At 42.5% G+C, this 18,197-nt stretch overlaps 1 protein-coding gene across 1 annotated transcript in view; it reads right to left on the bottom strand.

Moving 5' to 3' along the window:
• The window catches only part of FDX1 (ferredoxin 1), a 36,125-nt gene extending 18,234 nt beyond the window's left edge, over positions 1 to 17,891 (bottom strand). The window contains exons 1-2 of the mRNA XM_021671114.2: positions 17,707 to 17,891; positions 11,633 to 11,757 (exon numbers count right to left, since the gene is read on the bottom strand). Coding sequence (XP_021526789.2) covers positions 11,633 to 11,757; positions 17,707 to 17,891 — 310 coding nt within the window. The remainder of the gene's footprint in view (positions 1 to 11,632; positions 11,758 to 17,706) is intronic.
• Positions 17,892 to 18,197: the final 306 nt, after the last annotated feature.

Genomic DNA, 18,197 nt, shown 5'->3' with positions numbered 1-18,197 from the left:
CACTCATGGTTTTTAATCAGGGGACTCACATGTCTTATTTCTCTTAGGACAAATCACTCAGCTGCTAGGCTCTAGAACAGAGCAAGTTAGCACAGCTCCAGATGCACAGCGGCTGGCCAGCCCCACGTGCCAACTGCAGGGATGGAGCCAACAAGACGTACTGGAGAGGAATACTGGAGGCACAACTGGCAGGTGTCGAGGGACTGGATGTCGGGTGGGGGGAAAGAAGAAGGAATGGTGCTCTCCAGTTTCAGGTTCCAACAGCTGGGTGACGCTCATCACTGAGACAGGAAAGACTCGAAGAAGGACAGGTTTCGTCAGGAGGAAAAAAGTCAAAAGCTGTTTTAAATATGTGAGATTTCCAAGAAGAGATGTAAAACAGGAAGTTAGATCTGTAAGTCAGGGCTCAGAGGAGAGGCCTGAGCTAAGGATGTACATTTAAGAGTTTATCAACATCTAGAAATGATTTAAGGTCACAAAATGGATGAGATCACCCAGGGAGAAACCGTAAAGAAACTAAGTACTTTGGTAAGCCACGTTTGCAGTAGCGGTCATCTGTGAGTATAACTTCTGACAAGTGCAGTATTTAGAGGGGCTCCTGCATTCTGCCTTAGGAAATAATGAAACAGCTGCCCCATAATGTTGCAGTAATAAGCTCTTCTTTATAACGGTAACACCTCAACCTTCCTGATTTTATTTTTTTCATCTTTATTCTAGAGAGAGGCTTAGGCTTACCTCTATCTTTAGTGAACCTAGTTTAGCTTACTTATCTCAAGCTTATCTTTACATATCAATATTTGTGGACATGTCAGGATGCTTGATCTTTAAAGCTTTTCTTCTAAGTCTGAATATGTGAATTCTATGATACCAGCAGAATTCTTATGAAAGTACTAAAGATTGTATTTACATCAAATTTTCTATATTTCTGAGGTATTGGGGGAAAAGATTCTTTTAGTGCTTATCACTGTGTGATGACATGAAGTGTTACATTCTTTTTAAATGTATTTTAAAAATTTGCTATAATGAACAATAAATCTGTATTAATACCTATGTTAACAATATTAGCTAATATTTATTTAGCGCTTACTTGATTTACTCATTTGATCTTTACAGCAATTTTATAAGGTAGATATTAATATTATCCCCACTTTACAGATGAGAAGATGAGGTATGAGTAGGTTAGCCACCTAACCCAAGGTCACAAAGCTGAAAAAGTGCTAGAGCTGGGAAAGAAACCCAGGCAGGAAATTCTTCTATTCCAACCAATGATTTTTAAAAAAAACTTTGTTTAACTGTGACTCACAGTATGAATTTCATTTTACATCATGACCCAGTACACACATACTTTGTAAAATAGCTAAATAAACATTTCATAATATGCTTGTAAAAGATAGTATGTTTTTATATGTTCTGTTCTTTTTGATTTCTTTAAAATGCTAGTTGGGAGTGACTAAATTGATTTCAAAATGACCCAGTAATGTTTGCCACCTGCAGTTAAAAAAAAAAAAAAAAAAAGTACTGTAATATATAGTCACAAGTGATGAAGAAAAAAATATATTATAAAAACCTACAAGAATACTTTGAACTATTAAGATCATAATGCTTACATTTTAATTTAGAAGAAATTAATGTAAAGCAATCCATGCAAATTATTTATACAAAAAGCACTTTACACTATTTTGAGAATATGTAGCTTCATGTAAAATAGCAGTTGGAAGCCATTTAAGTATATGTTCAAAATTTTCATCTTCACGATTTTTATCAAATTGGACATTTAAAGAGCTTTGGCTAACCTATGAAAATAAACAATACCTCATCAGAAAAATAGGCAAATAATACTGCCCAAAGCAATTTACAGATTCACACTATTCCTATCAAACTACCAACATCATTTTTCACAGAATTATAAAAAGAAACTATTCTAAAATTCATATGGAATTGATGCAGGGTAGGTCAGCCCCAAAACTGGGGCTTAGCCCAAGAAGGTTCTTGGCTTTGCCCAGGAAAGGATTCAGGGCAAGCAAGTGGTGTAAAATAGAAACTTTCACTGAAGTGGCAGCATACAGCAGCAGCAGAGGTAGGACTCCTTGTGGAGCAAGGCTGCCCCATAGGCAGTGTGCCCAGAGTAGCAGCTCAGAGGCTATTCTGCAGTTTTCTTTTTTTGTGTTTTGGGGTTTTTTTTTTGAGACAGTCTCGCTCAGTCACCCAGGGTGGTGTGCAGTGGAACAATCTCGGCTCACTGCAACTGGGAGTAGCTGGGGTGTGTGCCACCACACCCAACTAACTTTTGTATTTTTAGTAGAGACAGGCTTTCACTATGTTGGCCAGGATGGTCTCAAACTCCCTACAGTTATATTTCTGTCCATTTTTAATTATATACAAATTAAAGGGCAGAAATTTGCAGAAAAATGATAGTAACTCCCAGGTTGTTGGGCCATTACCATGGAAAGGGGCAGTAACTTCCAGGTGTAACCATGGCAATGGTAAACTGACATGGCCCAGTGGTGGTCATGTCTTATGGAAAGCTGCTTCTGCTCTGTCCCTGTTTTAGTTAGTCTTCAATTTGGTCTGGTTCTAAGCCCCATCTCTAAGGACTCAACTCCCAGGTCCTACTAAGAACCAAAAAAGAAACCAAATAGACAAAGCAGTCTTAAGGAGAAAGAACAAAGCCAAAGGCTTCATACTACCAGACTTTAAACTGTCCTATAAAGCTACAGTAACCAAAACAGCACGATACTGATACAAAGACACATAGACCAATGGAACAGAATAAAAAACTCACAAATAAAGGCACACAAAAACAAGCAATGGGAAAAAGACTCCCTATTCAATAAATGGTGCCAGGATGGCTAGCTAGCCATATGCAGAAGACTGTAATTGGACTCCCTGCCTTTTACCACATACAAAAATTAACTCAAAATGCATCAAAGATTTAAATGTAAGACCTCAAACTATAAAAAACATAGAAGAGAACCAAGGAAATACTCTTCTAGATATTGGATTGGTAAAGGATTTTTGACTAAGTCCCCAAAAGCAATTCCAACAAAAGCAAAAATTGATAAGTGGGAACTAATTAAGCAAAGAGCTTCTAGACAGCAAAATAAATTGTCAACAAAGTAAACAGGCAACCTACCGAGTGGGAGAAAATATTCACCAACTATGTATCCCACAAAGTTCTAACATCCAGAATCTATAGGGAACTTAAATCAACAAGCAAAAAACAACCTCTTTAAAAAACAGGCAAAGGATATGAACAGATACTTCTCAAGAAAAGCCATACAAGCAGCCAACAAACATGAAAAAATGTTCCACATCACTAATCATCACAGAAATGCAATGAGATATCATCTCACACCAGTCAAAAAGGATATTAGCTGTTGGCCAAGTGCAGTGGCTCACACCTGTAATACTAGCACTTTTAGAGGCCAAGGCGGGTAGATCACTTGAGGTCAGGAGTTCAAATCCAGCCTGGACAGCATGGTGAAACCCTGTCTCTACTAAAACCATTTTTTTTAATTAGCTGGGCATGGTGGTGGGAACCTGTAATTCCAGCTACTCAGGAGGCTGAGGCAGGAGAATCTCTTAAACCAGGGAGGCGGAGGTTGCAGTGAGTCAAGATCACGCCACTGCATTCCAGCCTAGGCAACAAGAGCGAAACTCCATCTCAAAAAAAAAAAAAGGATATTATTAAAAAGTCAAAAAACAACAGACAATATGTTAAATGGTGTGGTGGGGAGGGAAGATAATCTAAAACTAATTGTCTTTTTTTATACAAGAGACGCTAGTGCTGAAATCTTCACATAATTTAAAAGTTAAGTTGAGATAAATTTCTTACAGAAAAAAAACGGTAGGGGGTAGGGCAGGGAGGAGTAAAGATGAATTTTCACCACCTATAAACATCAGCCATTGAAGGTTGATGTTCATGCCACAGTTCTGTGCCTGCAACTATGGAACCAGTTGTATTAGTCCATTTTCATGCTGCTGATAAAGACACACCTGAAACTAGGTAATTTATACAGGAAAAAGGGTTTAATCAACTTACAGTTCCACAATGGCTGGGGAAGTCTTACAATCCTGGCGGAAGGCAAGAAGGAACAAGTCATGTCTTACTTCTTTTTTTTTTTTCTCCAGGCCTAGCTACATACATTGGCTCCTTACAAGTCACGTCTTACATGGATGGCAGCAGGCAAAAAGAGAGCTTGTGCACGGAACCTCCACCTTATAAAACTGTCAGATATCAGGAGACTAAATCACTATCACGAGAACAGCATGGGAAAGACCTGCCCCCAAGATTCAATTACCTCCCACCAGGTCCCTCCCACAACACATGGGAATTCAAGATGAGATCTGGGTGGGGACATGGCCAGACCATATTATTCTGCCCCTGGTCCCTCCCAAATCTCATGTCCTCACATTTCAAAACCAATCATGCCTTTCCAACAGTCTTAACTCATTTTAGCATTAATTCAAAAGTCCACAGTCCAAAGTCTTATCCAAGACAAGGCAAGTCCCTTCTACCTATGGGCCTATAAAATCAAAAGCAATTTAGTTACTTCCTAGATACAATGGAGGTACAGGCATTGGGTAAATACACTCATTCCAAATGGGAGAATTTGGCCAAAACTAAGGCGCTACAGATCCCATGCAAGTCCAAAATCCAGTGAGGCAGTCAAATCTTATTGCTCCAAAATGATCTCCTTTGACTCCAGGTCTCACATCCAGGTTACACTGATGCAAGAGGTGGGTTCCCATGGTCTTGGGCAGCTCCACCCCCCTGTGGCTTTGCAAGATTCAGCCTCCCTCCCGGCTGCTTTCATGGTCTGGCATTGAGTGTCTATGGCTTTTTTAGGTATACAGTACAAGTTGTCAGTGGATCTACCATTCTGAGGTCTGGAGGACAATGACCCTTTTCTCACAGCTCCACTAGGCAATGTCCCAGTAGGGACACTGTTGTGAGGGCTGCAACCCCACATTTCCCTTCTGTACTGCCCTAGGAGAAGTTCTCCATGAGAGCCCTCCCCCCCCGGCAGCAAATTTCTGCCTGGAAATCTAGGCATTTCCATACATCCTTTGAAATCTAGGCAGAGGTTTCCAAACCCCAGTTCTTGACTTCTGTACACTGGCAGGCTCACCACCACATGGAAGCTGCCAAGGCTTGAGGCTTCTACCCTCTGAAGCCATGGCCTTAGCTCTATGTTGGTCCCTTTCAGCCATGGCTGGAGCAGCTAGGATGCCGGGCACCAAGTCCCTAGGCTGCACACAGCAAGGAGGCTCTGGGCCTGGCCCATTAAACCACTTTTCCCTCCTACGCCTTTGGACCTGTGATGGAAGGAGCTGCCATGAAGATCTCTGACATGCCCTGGAACATTTTCCCCAGTGTCTCAGGGATTAACATTCAGTTCCTTGTTCTTTATGCAAATTTCTGCACCCAGCTTGAATTTCTCCTCAGAAAATGGGATTTTCTTCTCTATCGCATTGCCAGGCTGCAAATTTTCCTAACTTTTTTTATGTTCTGTTTCCCTTTAAAAACTGAATGCCTTTAACAGCATCCAAGTCACCTCTTTAATGTTTTGCTGCTTGGAAACTTCTTCTGCCAGATACCCTAAGTCATCTTTCTCAAGTTCAAAGTTCCACAAATCTCTAGGGCAGTGGCAAAATGCCACCAGTCTCTTTGCTAAAACATAGCAAGAGTCACCTTTACTCCAATTCCCAACAAGTTCCTCATCTCCATCTGAGACCACCTCAGCCTGAATTTCATTGTCCATATCATTATCAGCATTTTGGCCAAAGCCATTCCACAAATCTCTAGGGAGTTCCAAACTTTCCCATATTTTCCTGTCTTCTCCTGAACCCTCCAAACCATTCCAACCTCTGCCTGTTACCCAGTTCCAAAGTCACTTGCACATTTTCAGGTATCTTTTCAGTAGCACACCACTCCTGGTACCAATTTGCTGTATTAGTCCATTTTCACACTGCTGACAAAGACATACATGAAAAAACTGGGTAATTTATACAGGAAAAAGGGTTTAATGGACTTACAGTTCCACGTGGCTGAGGAAGCCTCACAATCCTGGCGGAAGGCAAAGAGGAGCAAGTCATACCTTACACAGATGGCAGCAGGCAAACAGACAGCTTGTGCAGGGAAACTCCCCCTTATAAAACTGTCATATCTCATGAGACTTATTCACTAACACGAGAACAGCATAAGAAAGACCTGCTCCCAGGATTCAATTACCACCCACCAGGTCCCTCCTGCAACATGTGGGAATTCAAGATGAGATTTGGGTGTGGACACAGTCAGACCATATGACCAGTATTGTTTTCCATTACCCTTGACCAAGAGATTTTTTTTGTGAGCTTAAAAATATTCCTACTTTAGGCCAGGTGCTCTGGCTCATGCCTGTAATCCCAGCACTTTGGGATGCCTAGGCAGGGGGGATCACCTGAGGTCAGGAGTTCGAGAACAGCCTGGCCAACACGGTGAAACCCTACCTCTACTAAAAATACAAAAAGTAGCCAGGCACAGTGGCACACACCTGTAATTCCAGCTATTCGGGAGGCTGAGGCAGGAGAAGTGCTTGAACCTGGGAGGCGGAGCTTGCAGTGAGCCAAGATCGCACCACTGCACTCCAGCCTGGGCGACAGAGCAAGACTCTGTCTCAGGAAAAAAAAAAAAAAATCCTACTTTAATGCCTTTTTAAAATCCTATTTTGTAAGTACTTTTGTCTATACAGTATCTACTTCTAAATAAACAGCACCAAATGTCAGACTGATTGTTCAGGCTTTTTCAGTGTTGGATCATGTTTAGCAGCCATTCTAACATTATTAATTTGGGATATATTTCAGTACCACACCATCACTAAATGAAACTTTAGTTAACACTGTTATGAGATATGAAGATTTAAACTTTTCAACAGCATAAAAGCCACAAGTTCCAATGCACACAAACCACAGCATGGTTTACCCACTTCTGTCAAAGATCAGGAAATATTTCTACCAGCTAAAGTGGCTCCACCATATGAGAGAAATAAAAAATTCTTTGAAATAAATGAAACCAGAGACACGAGATACCAAAATCTCTGGGATTCAGCAAAAGCAGTGTTCAGATGAAAGTTTAGAACACTGAACACCTACATTGAGAAGTTAGAAAGATTTCAAATTAACTATCTAACATTATATCTAGAAGAACTTGAAAAACAAGAACCTCAAAGCTAGCAGAATAAAAAAAATAACTAAACTCAGAGCAGAACTGAATAAAACTGAGACCCAGAAATCTACACAAAGGATCAACAAAACTGAAAGTTGGTTTTTTGAAAGAATTAACAAAATGGACAGCCCACTAGCTAAACTAACAGAAAAAAAAAAGAGATGATCCAAATAAGCACAATCAGAAATTACAAAGATGGCATCACAACCAATCCCATAAAGATACAAAGATCCTAGAGACTATTATGAACACCCCTATGCACACAAACTAGACAACCTGGACACACAGACCAAAGGAACAGAATAGAGAACTGAGAAATAAAGTCATTCATCTAGAAAATCTGATATCTGACTAAGTCAACAAAAATAAACAATGAGGAAGGAACTCCCTATTCAATAAATGGTGCTGGAGAGCTGGCTGTTACCTGCAGAAGAATGAAACTAGCCCCTACCTATCACTGTATACAAAATTTAACTCAAAATAGATTACTTAAATATAAGACCTAAAACTGCAAAAATCCTAGAAGAAAACCTCAGAAATGCTCTCCTGGAAACTGGCGCTGGCAAAGAATTTTTATGAATAAGTCCTCAAAAGCAACAGCAACAAAAACAAAAATTGACAAGTGGGACCTAATTAAACAGCCTCGGCACATTAAAAGAAACTATCAACAAAGTAAACACCCTACAAAATGGGAGAAAATATTCACAAACTATGCATCCAACAAAGGTCTAATATCTAGAATCTATAGGGAACTTAAATCAATAAGCAAAAAACAAATAACCTCATTAAAAAGTGGGCAGAGGGCTGGGCACGGTGGTTCACACCTGTAATCCTAGCACGTGTGGAGCCCAAGTCAGGCGGATCACAAGGTCAGGATTTCAAGACCAACCTGGCCAACATGGTGAAACTCCATCTCTACTAAAAATACAAAACAAATAGCCAGCCATGGTGGTATGTACCTGTAATCCCAGCTACTCAGGAGGCTGAGGCAGAAGAATTGCTTTAACACAGGAAGCAAAGGTTGCAGTGAGCCGAGATCACACCACTGCACTCCAGCCTGGGCAACAGAGTGAGATTCCATCTTGGGGAAAAAAAAGTGGGCAGTAGTCAGGCGTAGTGGCTTACACCTGTAATCCTAGCACTTGGGAGGCCAAGATGGGCAGACTGCTTGAGGTCAGGAGTTCCAGACCAGCCTGGCCAACATGGTGAAACCCTGTCTCTACCAAAAATACAAAAATTAGCTGGGCATGGTGGTGCACCCTTGTAATTCAAGCTACTCAGGAGACAGAGGCACAACAATTGCTTGAATTCAGGACACAGAGGTTGCAGTGAGCTGAAATTGCACCACTTTACTCCAGCCTGGGTGACAGTGAGAATTTGTCTCAAATTAAATAAATAAATATTTAAAAAAAGAAGACATACAAGTGGCCAACAAACATGAAACATGACAAAATACTTCACTTTGCAAATCAAAACCACAATGAGATACCATATTGCACCAGTCATAAAGAAGATCATTAAAAAGTCGGGGTCATCGGCACTCCAGCCGGGGCCTTACGACGGTCTGCTTAAAAAAAAATTAAAAAAAAAAAAAGAATATCATTAAAAAGTAAAAAAATGACACATGTTGGCAAGGCTGCAGAGAAACGGAAACATTTATACAGTGCTGGTGGGAACGTAAATTAGTTAAGTCACTGCGGAAAAGCAGTTTGGAGATTTCTCAAAGAACTAAAAATGGAACTACCATTCAACCAAGCAATCCCATTACTGGGTACATACCCAGGAGAAAACAAATCATTCTACCAAAAGACACATGCTCTTGTATGTTTACCTCAGCACTATTCATAATAGCAAAGATATGGAATCAATCTGGGTGCCCGTCAACAGAGGACTGGATAAAGAAAATGTAGTGCATATATACCACGGAATATGTAGCCATAAAAAAGAACAAAACTATGTCCTTTCCAGCAACAAGAATACAGCTCAAGGTCATTATCCTAAGCAAATTAACACAGAACCAGGAAAGCAAAGTGTTCTCACTTTTAAGTGTGAGCTAAATACTGAGTCCTATGGACATAAAGTTGGGAACAGTAGATACTGGGGACTACCAGAGTGGGAAGGGAGAGGGGCAAGGATGAAAAACTATCTATTGGTTATTATGTGTACTACCTGGGTGACGGGACTATTCATGCCCCAGACTTCAGCATCACACGATACATCCATTTAAAAAACCTGCACATAGGCTGGGCGCAGTGGCTCAAGCCTGCAATCCCAGCACTTTGGGAGGCCGAGGTGGGTGGATCACGAGGTCAAGAGATCGAGACCATCCTGGTCAACATGGTGAAACCCCGTCTCTACTAATACAAAAAATTAGCTGGGCATGGTGGCTCGTGCCTGTAATCCCAGCTACTCAGGAGGCTGAGGCAGGAGAATTGCCTGAACCCAGGAGGCGGAGGTTGCGGTGAGCCGAGATGGCGCCATTGCACTCCAGCCTGGGTAACAAGAGCGAAACTCCGTCTCAAAAAAAAAAAAAAAAAAAAAAAAAAACCTGCACATGTACTCACTGAATCTAAATTAAAGTTAGAAAAAAAAAAAAAGACATGGACAGACACCACTCAAAAGAAGACACAGACAGCAGACAGCTGGGCACAGTGGCTCATGCCTGATATCCCAGCACTTTGGGAGGCCAAGGCATGTAGATCATGAGGTCAAGAGATCGAAACCATCCTGGCTAACATGGTGAAATCCTATCTCTACTAAAAATACAAAAAATTATCCAAGCATGGTGGCAAGCACCTGAAGTCCCAGCTACTCAGGAGACAGAGTCAGGAGAATCACTTGAACCCAGGAGGCAGAGGTTGTGGTGAGGCAAGATTGCACCACTGTACTCCAGCCTGGGTGACGGAGTGAGACTCGGTCTCAAAAACAAAAAAGAAATAGACATAAAAGCAGCCAATAAACATATGAAAAAATGTTCAACATCACTAATCACCAGAGAAACGCAAATCAAAACCACAATGAGATACACATCTTGACTTCAAGACAGGTTTGAGTCTTAGCCCTCTCACTTGCTGTATGCATAACCAGGGAAAATAAATTTCCATGAGACTCAGTTTCTTCAACTATCAAAGGGAGACTAAAACAAAAAATCTACCTCATTTAACATACACTGGAATGTAGCATACACTCAAATTCTAGTTGTTATAATTATTTTAAAACTAGCAAAAAAAAAAGTAGATTTAGATATTCAAGGCTGGGCATGGTGGCTCACACATGTAATCCCAGCTACTCCGGAGACAGAGTCAGGAGGATCACTGGAGCCCAGAAGGTCAAGGCTTCAGTAAGCTGTGATTACACCACTGCACTCCAGCCTGGGTGACAGAGGGAGACCCTGTCTCAAAAAAATAAAAAAAAAAAAGATATTCAGCAAATATTATTGAGTGCCTACTCTGAACAAAGTCTACTCCATGAGGTTACCTAACAGTCTTTCAAAAACAAGTAATCTAATAAGAGAGAGGTCCAGTCTCTCTAAAAAAGAAAACTGTTATAAGCATTAACAAAGAGAGGTAGATTTAATACATCCTGGGGAAACCGAAGAAAGAGAAATTAATTCTGATCTAGAAATAGTTTTTACAAGTGTAATGTGAACTATGCCTTGAAAGAAGCCTAGTCAGATATGTTCCTTGAACCTTATTCCAGACTAGTGGTTCTCAAACTTGAACATGCATCAAAATCACACAGACAGCTGTTAAAATACACAATGCTGGGCCTATCCCAGACTTTGTGACTCAGTGTGTCTGGGGCAGGGGTGGCAGGCGGGAGAGAAGTGTCTGAAAATCTGTATTTACTAGGTGACACTCATGCTAATGGTCAAGGAAACCCGCTTTGAGAGCTCCTATCCTAGGCACACAGTGCTTGAACAAAACTGACAGGTGATATACAGGGTACGCCTGAGGAAGTGTAAAAGGGCAGTTGCAGAACACCGGATTTGCACGTGTAGTTAAGGCATATGGTCAGAAGTCTAAAAACGAAAACTTTCTAAACAAAGCACTTTCTAGGATAAGTTACCTTTCCTAGGAAGGTGAGCTGACATTCAAGATATTTAAATACCCCTCTGTGCTATCACATTTTTTTCTGTCTAACCTGGTATCTTTTAACTGTACTCCCTACCATCAGCTTTGCATCACACATGTAAACAGTAAGGTAAAGAGGCCTTATCTTATGGCAGATTTCTGGCCACGAGTTATTTAAGTGTACAAAGAACAGAACAGTGTCACTCTATTATTCTTTATAAATAAGAATATAACACTAACATATTCTAAATGTTAATATTTTACCTAGCATGTTATAGGTTAAACTTCTTCAAAAAAAAATTTGAAACCTAACAGTTTCACTTACGCATTTTAAGAAATGTTTCATACTCACCAAAGCCATCAATATCTAGATTATTTTCAACCACAACATCTAGCAGAGAATCACCAATTTTTCCTTTGGTTGTTAATGTTTCACCATCACGGTTTACAAAGTGGACTGTTATTTTATCTTCTGAGCTGGAAAAGAAAGCAGTCCTTTAATATTTTTAGTAATTTCAAAACATAATTTAAAATAATTAGTTTAAAAGCCTATAAAGCCTCCAGAGCAGATGGGACTACAGGTGCCCAGCACCACACCTGGATAATTTTTTTATTTTTATTTTTTATAGTGACAGAGTGTCACTATGTTGCTCAACTGGTCTCAGATCTTAGCCTCAAGCAGTCCTCTCAACTTGGCCTCCTAAAACTCTGAGATTACAGGTCTGAGCCACTATGCCTAGCCGAAAGTATTTTCTTTTCTTTCCAAAGTTTATTTGGGAAGAAGGCATGACACATCAAAGGCATATATATCTACCCACCTACCAGGTAATAAGCTCTACTACCTTACGGGAAATGGCAATGACTACCCGGTCAAGGCCACCTGGTGGCCTCAGTGTATGTCTCCCTAATAGTCAGTTACAAGACATTTGGCAATTATTATCACTCATGAAGTCTATTTTACTCTCATAAAAGATGGTGCAGTGGCTTGCACCTGTATTCCCAGTACTTTGAGAAGCTGATGTGGGAAGATTGTTTGAGGCCAGGGGTTTGAGACCAGCCTTGGCAACATAGCAAGATCCCCCCTTTACAAAAAATAAAATAATTAGCCAGGTGTAGTAATATGACCTGCAGGCCCAGCTAATTGGGAAGCTGAGATGGGAGGATCCCTTCAACCCAGGAGGAAGAGGAGGCTGCAGTAGAATATGATTGCACCACTGCACTCCAGCCTGGCCAACAGGGCGAAACTTGTCTCTACTAAAAATACAAAAATTGCTATTGTAAACTGTGCTGCAATGAACATTCAGCACAGTTTACAATAGCAAAGACCTGGAACCAACCCAAATGCCCATCGATGATAGACTGGACAGGAAAAATGTGGCACATATACACCATGGAATATTATGCAGCCATCAAAAACGATGAGTTCACGTCCCTTGTGGGGACATGGATGAACCTGGAAACCATCATTCTCAGCAAACTGACACAAGAACACAAAATCAAACACCACATGTTCTCATTCATAGGCGGGTGCTGAACAATGAGAACACATGGACACAGGGAGGGGAGCACTATACACTGGGGTCTGTTGGCGGGGAGTGGGGAGGACAGTGGGGGGGGTGGGGAGTTAGGAGGGATAGCATGGGGAGAAATGCCAGATATAGGTGAAGGGGAGGAAGGCAGCAAATCACACTGCCACGTATGCACCTATGCAACAACCTTGCATGTTTTTCACATGTGCCCCCAAACCTAAAATGCAATAAAAAAAAAAAAGAAATGAAAAAAAAAATACAAAAATTAGCTGGGCATCGTGGCACATGCCTATAATTCCAGCTACTCAGGAGGCTGAGGCAGAAGAATTGCTTGAACCCAGAAGGCAGAGGTTGCCGTGAGCCAAGATCACACTGCTGCACTCCAGCCTAGGGGGTAGAGTGAAACTCTGTCTCCAAAAAAAAAAAGCAAATCGTTCTGCTCTCAATAGGGCGACTACTGTGCAAGTGCTACATAGAATACTGTTGTTGAGAGAAGTTGTTTAATAGTTTTCTGTGTATTTGACATCTCATTTCAGTCTACATTATATACTTACAAATCAAAGGGCCTAGAAAAAGTTTTTTATTTGTTTGAATCTGTAAGATTAATACCTCCCTACATGTTTTATAAGATAGTTTGTTAGCTATCAGCTAGCGGACTTTAAATTCTTTCACTTCTCACAAACATCCCTCCAAAACTTGAGAAAAGACATTATACTAGCAACTAGATCCTTATTCCTCCACCATTGTTCATTTTAATTTTTACCTCACATTTAAAAAGATTCTCAACTTAAAATAATGAGTTGTTATTCTTACTACTACCAATAGATGGCAAGAGCCCATCAACTACATCTTCAAGTAAAACTCAGAATTAAATAATTTCAGAGCCATAACTATCTTGAAAATTATCAAGTCCAGTGATCCCATTTCACAAATGAGGCAACTGAAGCCCTCCTTAATATTATAACACTGGAAAGAACCAGGATTCTATTAATTAAAACTCATCAAAAGGGTGTATATATGTATGGGAATGTTCCTCAAAACGGCCTGTGCTCTCCAACTTTTTTTCACAGCCAAAAATGCTTTAAAACTAGTATTCCCACACATTATTCATGATTTTCAACAAGACAACTGCCATTTTTTTCAAAGTAGAATGGCTGAGAATGAAAATACCCAGGAGGCAGAAAGATCACTCTAGAGGTTATCAAAAGACCATAAACTAAGCAAGGACAGAGAACACAGTGACTTAATAAACATCCAGGAGGTAGACCAAATTTTAGTGATCATCTACATAAGATAAACTGAAAAGGGAGGAAGAAAAACACTGGGATTTCCAGCTCACACAATTAGGTGGTACCATTTAACCTAGGTTTAAGACAGGAAGCAAGGAGGGGTGAACCGGCCCAGGCCCGAAACGGAGCAGGTCAAAACTCCCGTGCTGATCAGTAGTGAGATCACGCCTGTGAAAAGCCACTGCACTCCAGCCTGGGCAACATAGCGAGACCCCGTCTCTAAATAAATAAATAAGACAGGAAGCAAAGGAGCTTTGGGGAAGATGGAAATAAGTTCAAGCTTAGACCTGCTGAATTCAACAGTGAAAAAGCTAGATAAGAATGTCCACAAGCCAGATGGAAATATGGGTATGGGTCTGAGCCCAGCAGAGAAGTCTAGAGATTTGACATCAATGAAAGCCTGGTAGCTAAAGCTACAGGAAGCACATTAGAAAGAATTCCATCATTTATAAACACTACTGAAAGCCAGAGGTTTTAGTGTTGCTGTTCTTCTGAAGCACTCCAGAGCTAAGCTTACAGCAAAGGAATTTGAAATCTCTTTTACATCAGCCTCATCCTCTATAAAATCAGGACATTCATCTTATAGTTCTGACAATGTATGCAAAATACGTAACACAGAGTAGAATTCAACAAACGCTGATTAATAACTTTTATTTAAAGACCAAGCCCTTTTGCTAAGAAGCCGAACCTGCTGGTCTGTATTAAAGGCGTACAGCCTTACAAAACAACTACCAAGTAAGAGTATTAACAGGTTTACCAAAGAACAGGAGAGGAACTGGAAATGAGAGAAAAAGGTAATTCTTCAGTTGAAAGAGTATGGAACCTAAGAGTCGGAAGCTGTAGACACTAGGCCGGGAGCAGTGGTTTATGCCTGTAATCTCAATACTTAGGAAGGCTGAGGCAGGCAGATCACTTGAGGCCAGGAGTTCGAGACCAGGCTGGTCAACATGGTGAAACCTCATCTCTACCAAAACACCGTGCGAGTGTGGTGGCACGCACCTGTAATCTCAGCAATTCAGGCGGCTGAGGCATGAGAATCGCTTGAACCTAGGAGGCAGAGGTTGCAGTGAGCCACGATGGCACCACTGCACTCGGGTGAAGCGTGCACCAAAACCTCCAAAATCACCACTAAAGAACTCACCCATTAACCAAACACCACCTGTGCCCCAAAAACTACTGAAATTTTTAAAACAAATAGAAATTAAAATTTTTTTCAAAAATCAACAAAAACTTCTTGAGTTCTAGTCCTAGTTTTGCCAACAAATTAATATGAAATTTTTTTTTTTTTTTTTGAGACGGAGTTTCACTCTTGTTACCCAGGCTGGAGTGCAATGGCGCGATCTCGGCTCACCACAACCTCCGCCTCCTGGGTTCAAGCAATTCTCCTGCCTCAGCCTCCCGAGTAGCTAGGACTACAGGCACGCGCCACCATGCCCAGCTAATTTTTTTATATTTTTAGTAGAGATGGGGTTTCACCATGTTGACCAGGATGGTCTCGATCTCTTGACCTCGTGATCCACCCGCCTCAGTCTCCCAAAGTGCTGGGATTATAGGCATGAGCCACTGCACCCGGCCTAATATGAAAGTTTTATTCCCATTTATCTATCCTCCCTACCTCATAGAACTGTCTTAAGAGTCATGTGAAATAATACACGTGAAAGTTCTTTGTAACCTAAATCACTGCAAAATATAAAGTATTGTGTCACGGTATTTTAGAGTAAAAGGGGTTTTTCTGACTCTCAATGACTGATAAAGCTTATTGAGTTGTTAAACTTCAAAGAACTAGTTTCTAGAACTGCTCTGTCTGTCCATAAGAACTCTGTGCACTAACAAAGGTGTTCTCCACATACCTGCAATGTCCAATAAAATGTCCACTACCCACATGTAGCTACTGAGTACTTGAAATGTAGCTAGTATAACTAGGAGATTGAACCTTTAATTTTATTTACCTTTAATGATCTTAAACATCAATAGCCATATGTGATTAGTAGCTACCGTATTGGACAGCACAAGTCTCATTAACACAGTAAGAACTGGGAAATCTAGTTGTAGCTTCAAAGTCTGTAAGAGGAATTATAAGACCACAATGAAGAGGGCAGCAGGATTATGAGGAAATAGATGTGTTCCCCTTTAAGACAACCTGACATATCCAAATCCAAACAAATCTGAGAGAGACAACTCCCAATTACTACAAAAACATTCGTGTTCCCTTATACCAGTTACACATGTTCAATATCTGTCCCAATGTATACAATTGTCCAAAACTCATCTATTGTATAATAGAAAGCAAGGCACCCGCACGGGTCAAAGGCAGGGAAGTGCAGAGGAAACAGGAACAAATATATCTGGCTTACCTTCTCCCCGATTTCCCCCAAAGTTCACGCAACAAAAACGTATGGAGCACCCGTTAGATACCGGGAGTCGTGGGGAAATGATGACTGAAAGTCCTAGGCCCTGCTCTCAGGGACCTTCTCAAGAACAAACTAGAAAAAGCAGCATACAAATCCAACACACTCTTCCTCTAGCTCTTGATTCCTACTACCCTACATCATGCGGTCAAAGAGCTGTTGAGAGATATGCATTATATTTGAGAGATATGCATTATATAAATCTCCACCATGTTGTTAGCCTCTGAAATTATGTGTAAATTTCATCTGTAGTATATCTTAGGAGTGTCTCCGAAAACAAATATGCCCAAGAACCTAAAACTTCAACACATTTGGGAGAAATTGGTCCCATCTTGCAATATTTAATACAAAACCCTCTTAACACTGTGAGCCTAAGAGGCGGCCGGAGGCGGCTGTTGCTGCAGCTACCAGGTGATATCTACAGAGCCCTCGCTACATGCCAGGCACAAGACTACCTGTATCGCTGTACTAACTCATCTATCCTTCAATTAACCGTAGGAGGTTTAAACTGTTATTATCTTCAACGTGCAAATGGGTAAACTGGCTTCCTAAGGACTGACGACGTTAGACACGTCAGACAATCCCTAACAAAGCCAAGTTTCAAGTCCTGGCAGACTACTTCAACGCAGGGGCTTTCAACACTTGAGGAACTAGCAAAAGGCCTACAGGGCAGCAGAGATATGGGCTCGGTGTATTCTACCTAAACACTCCCTGGCAAAGATCTGGGACCAGGGTGTCCACCCACAGCAGGGCAAGGCCCTGAAAGAAACTGCTCGTAGGAGTGTCAGGCCAGGACAGGGAGCCTGTCACGAAGGTCACTACCAGTTGCAGGCAGAACAAAGGTCAGATCCCAAACAAATCAAACGGAGAACGAGCAGCAGCAAACTTTCCTGAGGGCACTGGAGGCGCTGGGAAAGGGAGCTGGGCGTCCAGGGTGGGTCCCCATTCCCGCCGGGAGTGGCTGGTGCAGGAAGGAGCTTTGCGGTGAGACGGAAGGGAGGCAGCGACGCCACCGAGCAGCGAGACTGAGCCGCAAGGGCACCCCAGAGGAGCGGGGAGAGAGGCAGGCCTCCGGGGTGTGGGCCCGGCGCGCAGGCGCCCAGGAGAGGCGGTGGAACCGGAGACCCGGCCCAGCGAGCCAGGCACTACCCACCGGGGACCCCGGCTCTTGCCCGCGATCCCACCTGCACGGCGCCCTACCTGCTCCGCGCCCGCGCCGACACGCTCAGTGGACGGCTCGCCCCCGCGCTCCCCCCAGGCGCCCGGCTCCTCAGCGGGCCGCCCGCAACAGCGCGGGACCCAGCGTGGTGCAGCCACCGGCCTGCAGGGCCGCCGAGGACCGCGGAAGCGGCGCGCAGGAGCCGGGCGCCCCCAGCGGCGGCCATCGCCCGCGGTCGGGAACTGCCGGAAGCGACGCTGACCGCGCGCTGAGGCCGAGACAGTCTCAGAGAGGCGGGGACCGCAGCTCCGGCGCTGACCCCTGAGGGCCGCGGCAAGGGGCGAGGGACGCTGGACTGGAGAGGCAGAGGCGCCCTGCCGCGAAGAGCACGCCGAGTCCCCGCGTGCCTTCCGTGTGACCTATAAAGACACTGTCGAGCAGAGTGCGGCCCCGCCCCGTTCGCCCACGCCTCCCGGGCCCACGGGGCGGGGCCAGCGCAGGGAACTTTTACCTACCCTGCAGGTTCGGTCGT

Source organism: Aotus nancymaae, unplaced genomic scaffold, assembly GCF_030222135.1.
Source record: "Aotus nancymaae isolate 86718 unplaced genomic scaffold, 86718_ANA_hifiasm-v0.15.2.pri h1tg000012l, whole genome shotgun sequence".
In the NCBI taxonomy this organism is placed as follows: domain Eukaryota; kingdom Metazoa; phylum Chordata; class Mammalia; order Primates; family Aotidae; genus Aotus; species Aotus nancymaae.
The sequence above is the reverse complement of the archived record's forward strand: the minus strand, read 5'-3'. Positions and strand labels throughout refer to the sequence as shown.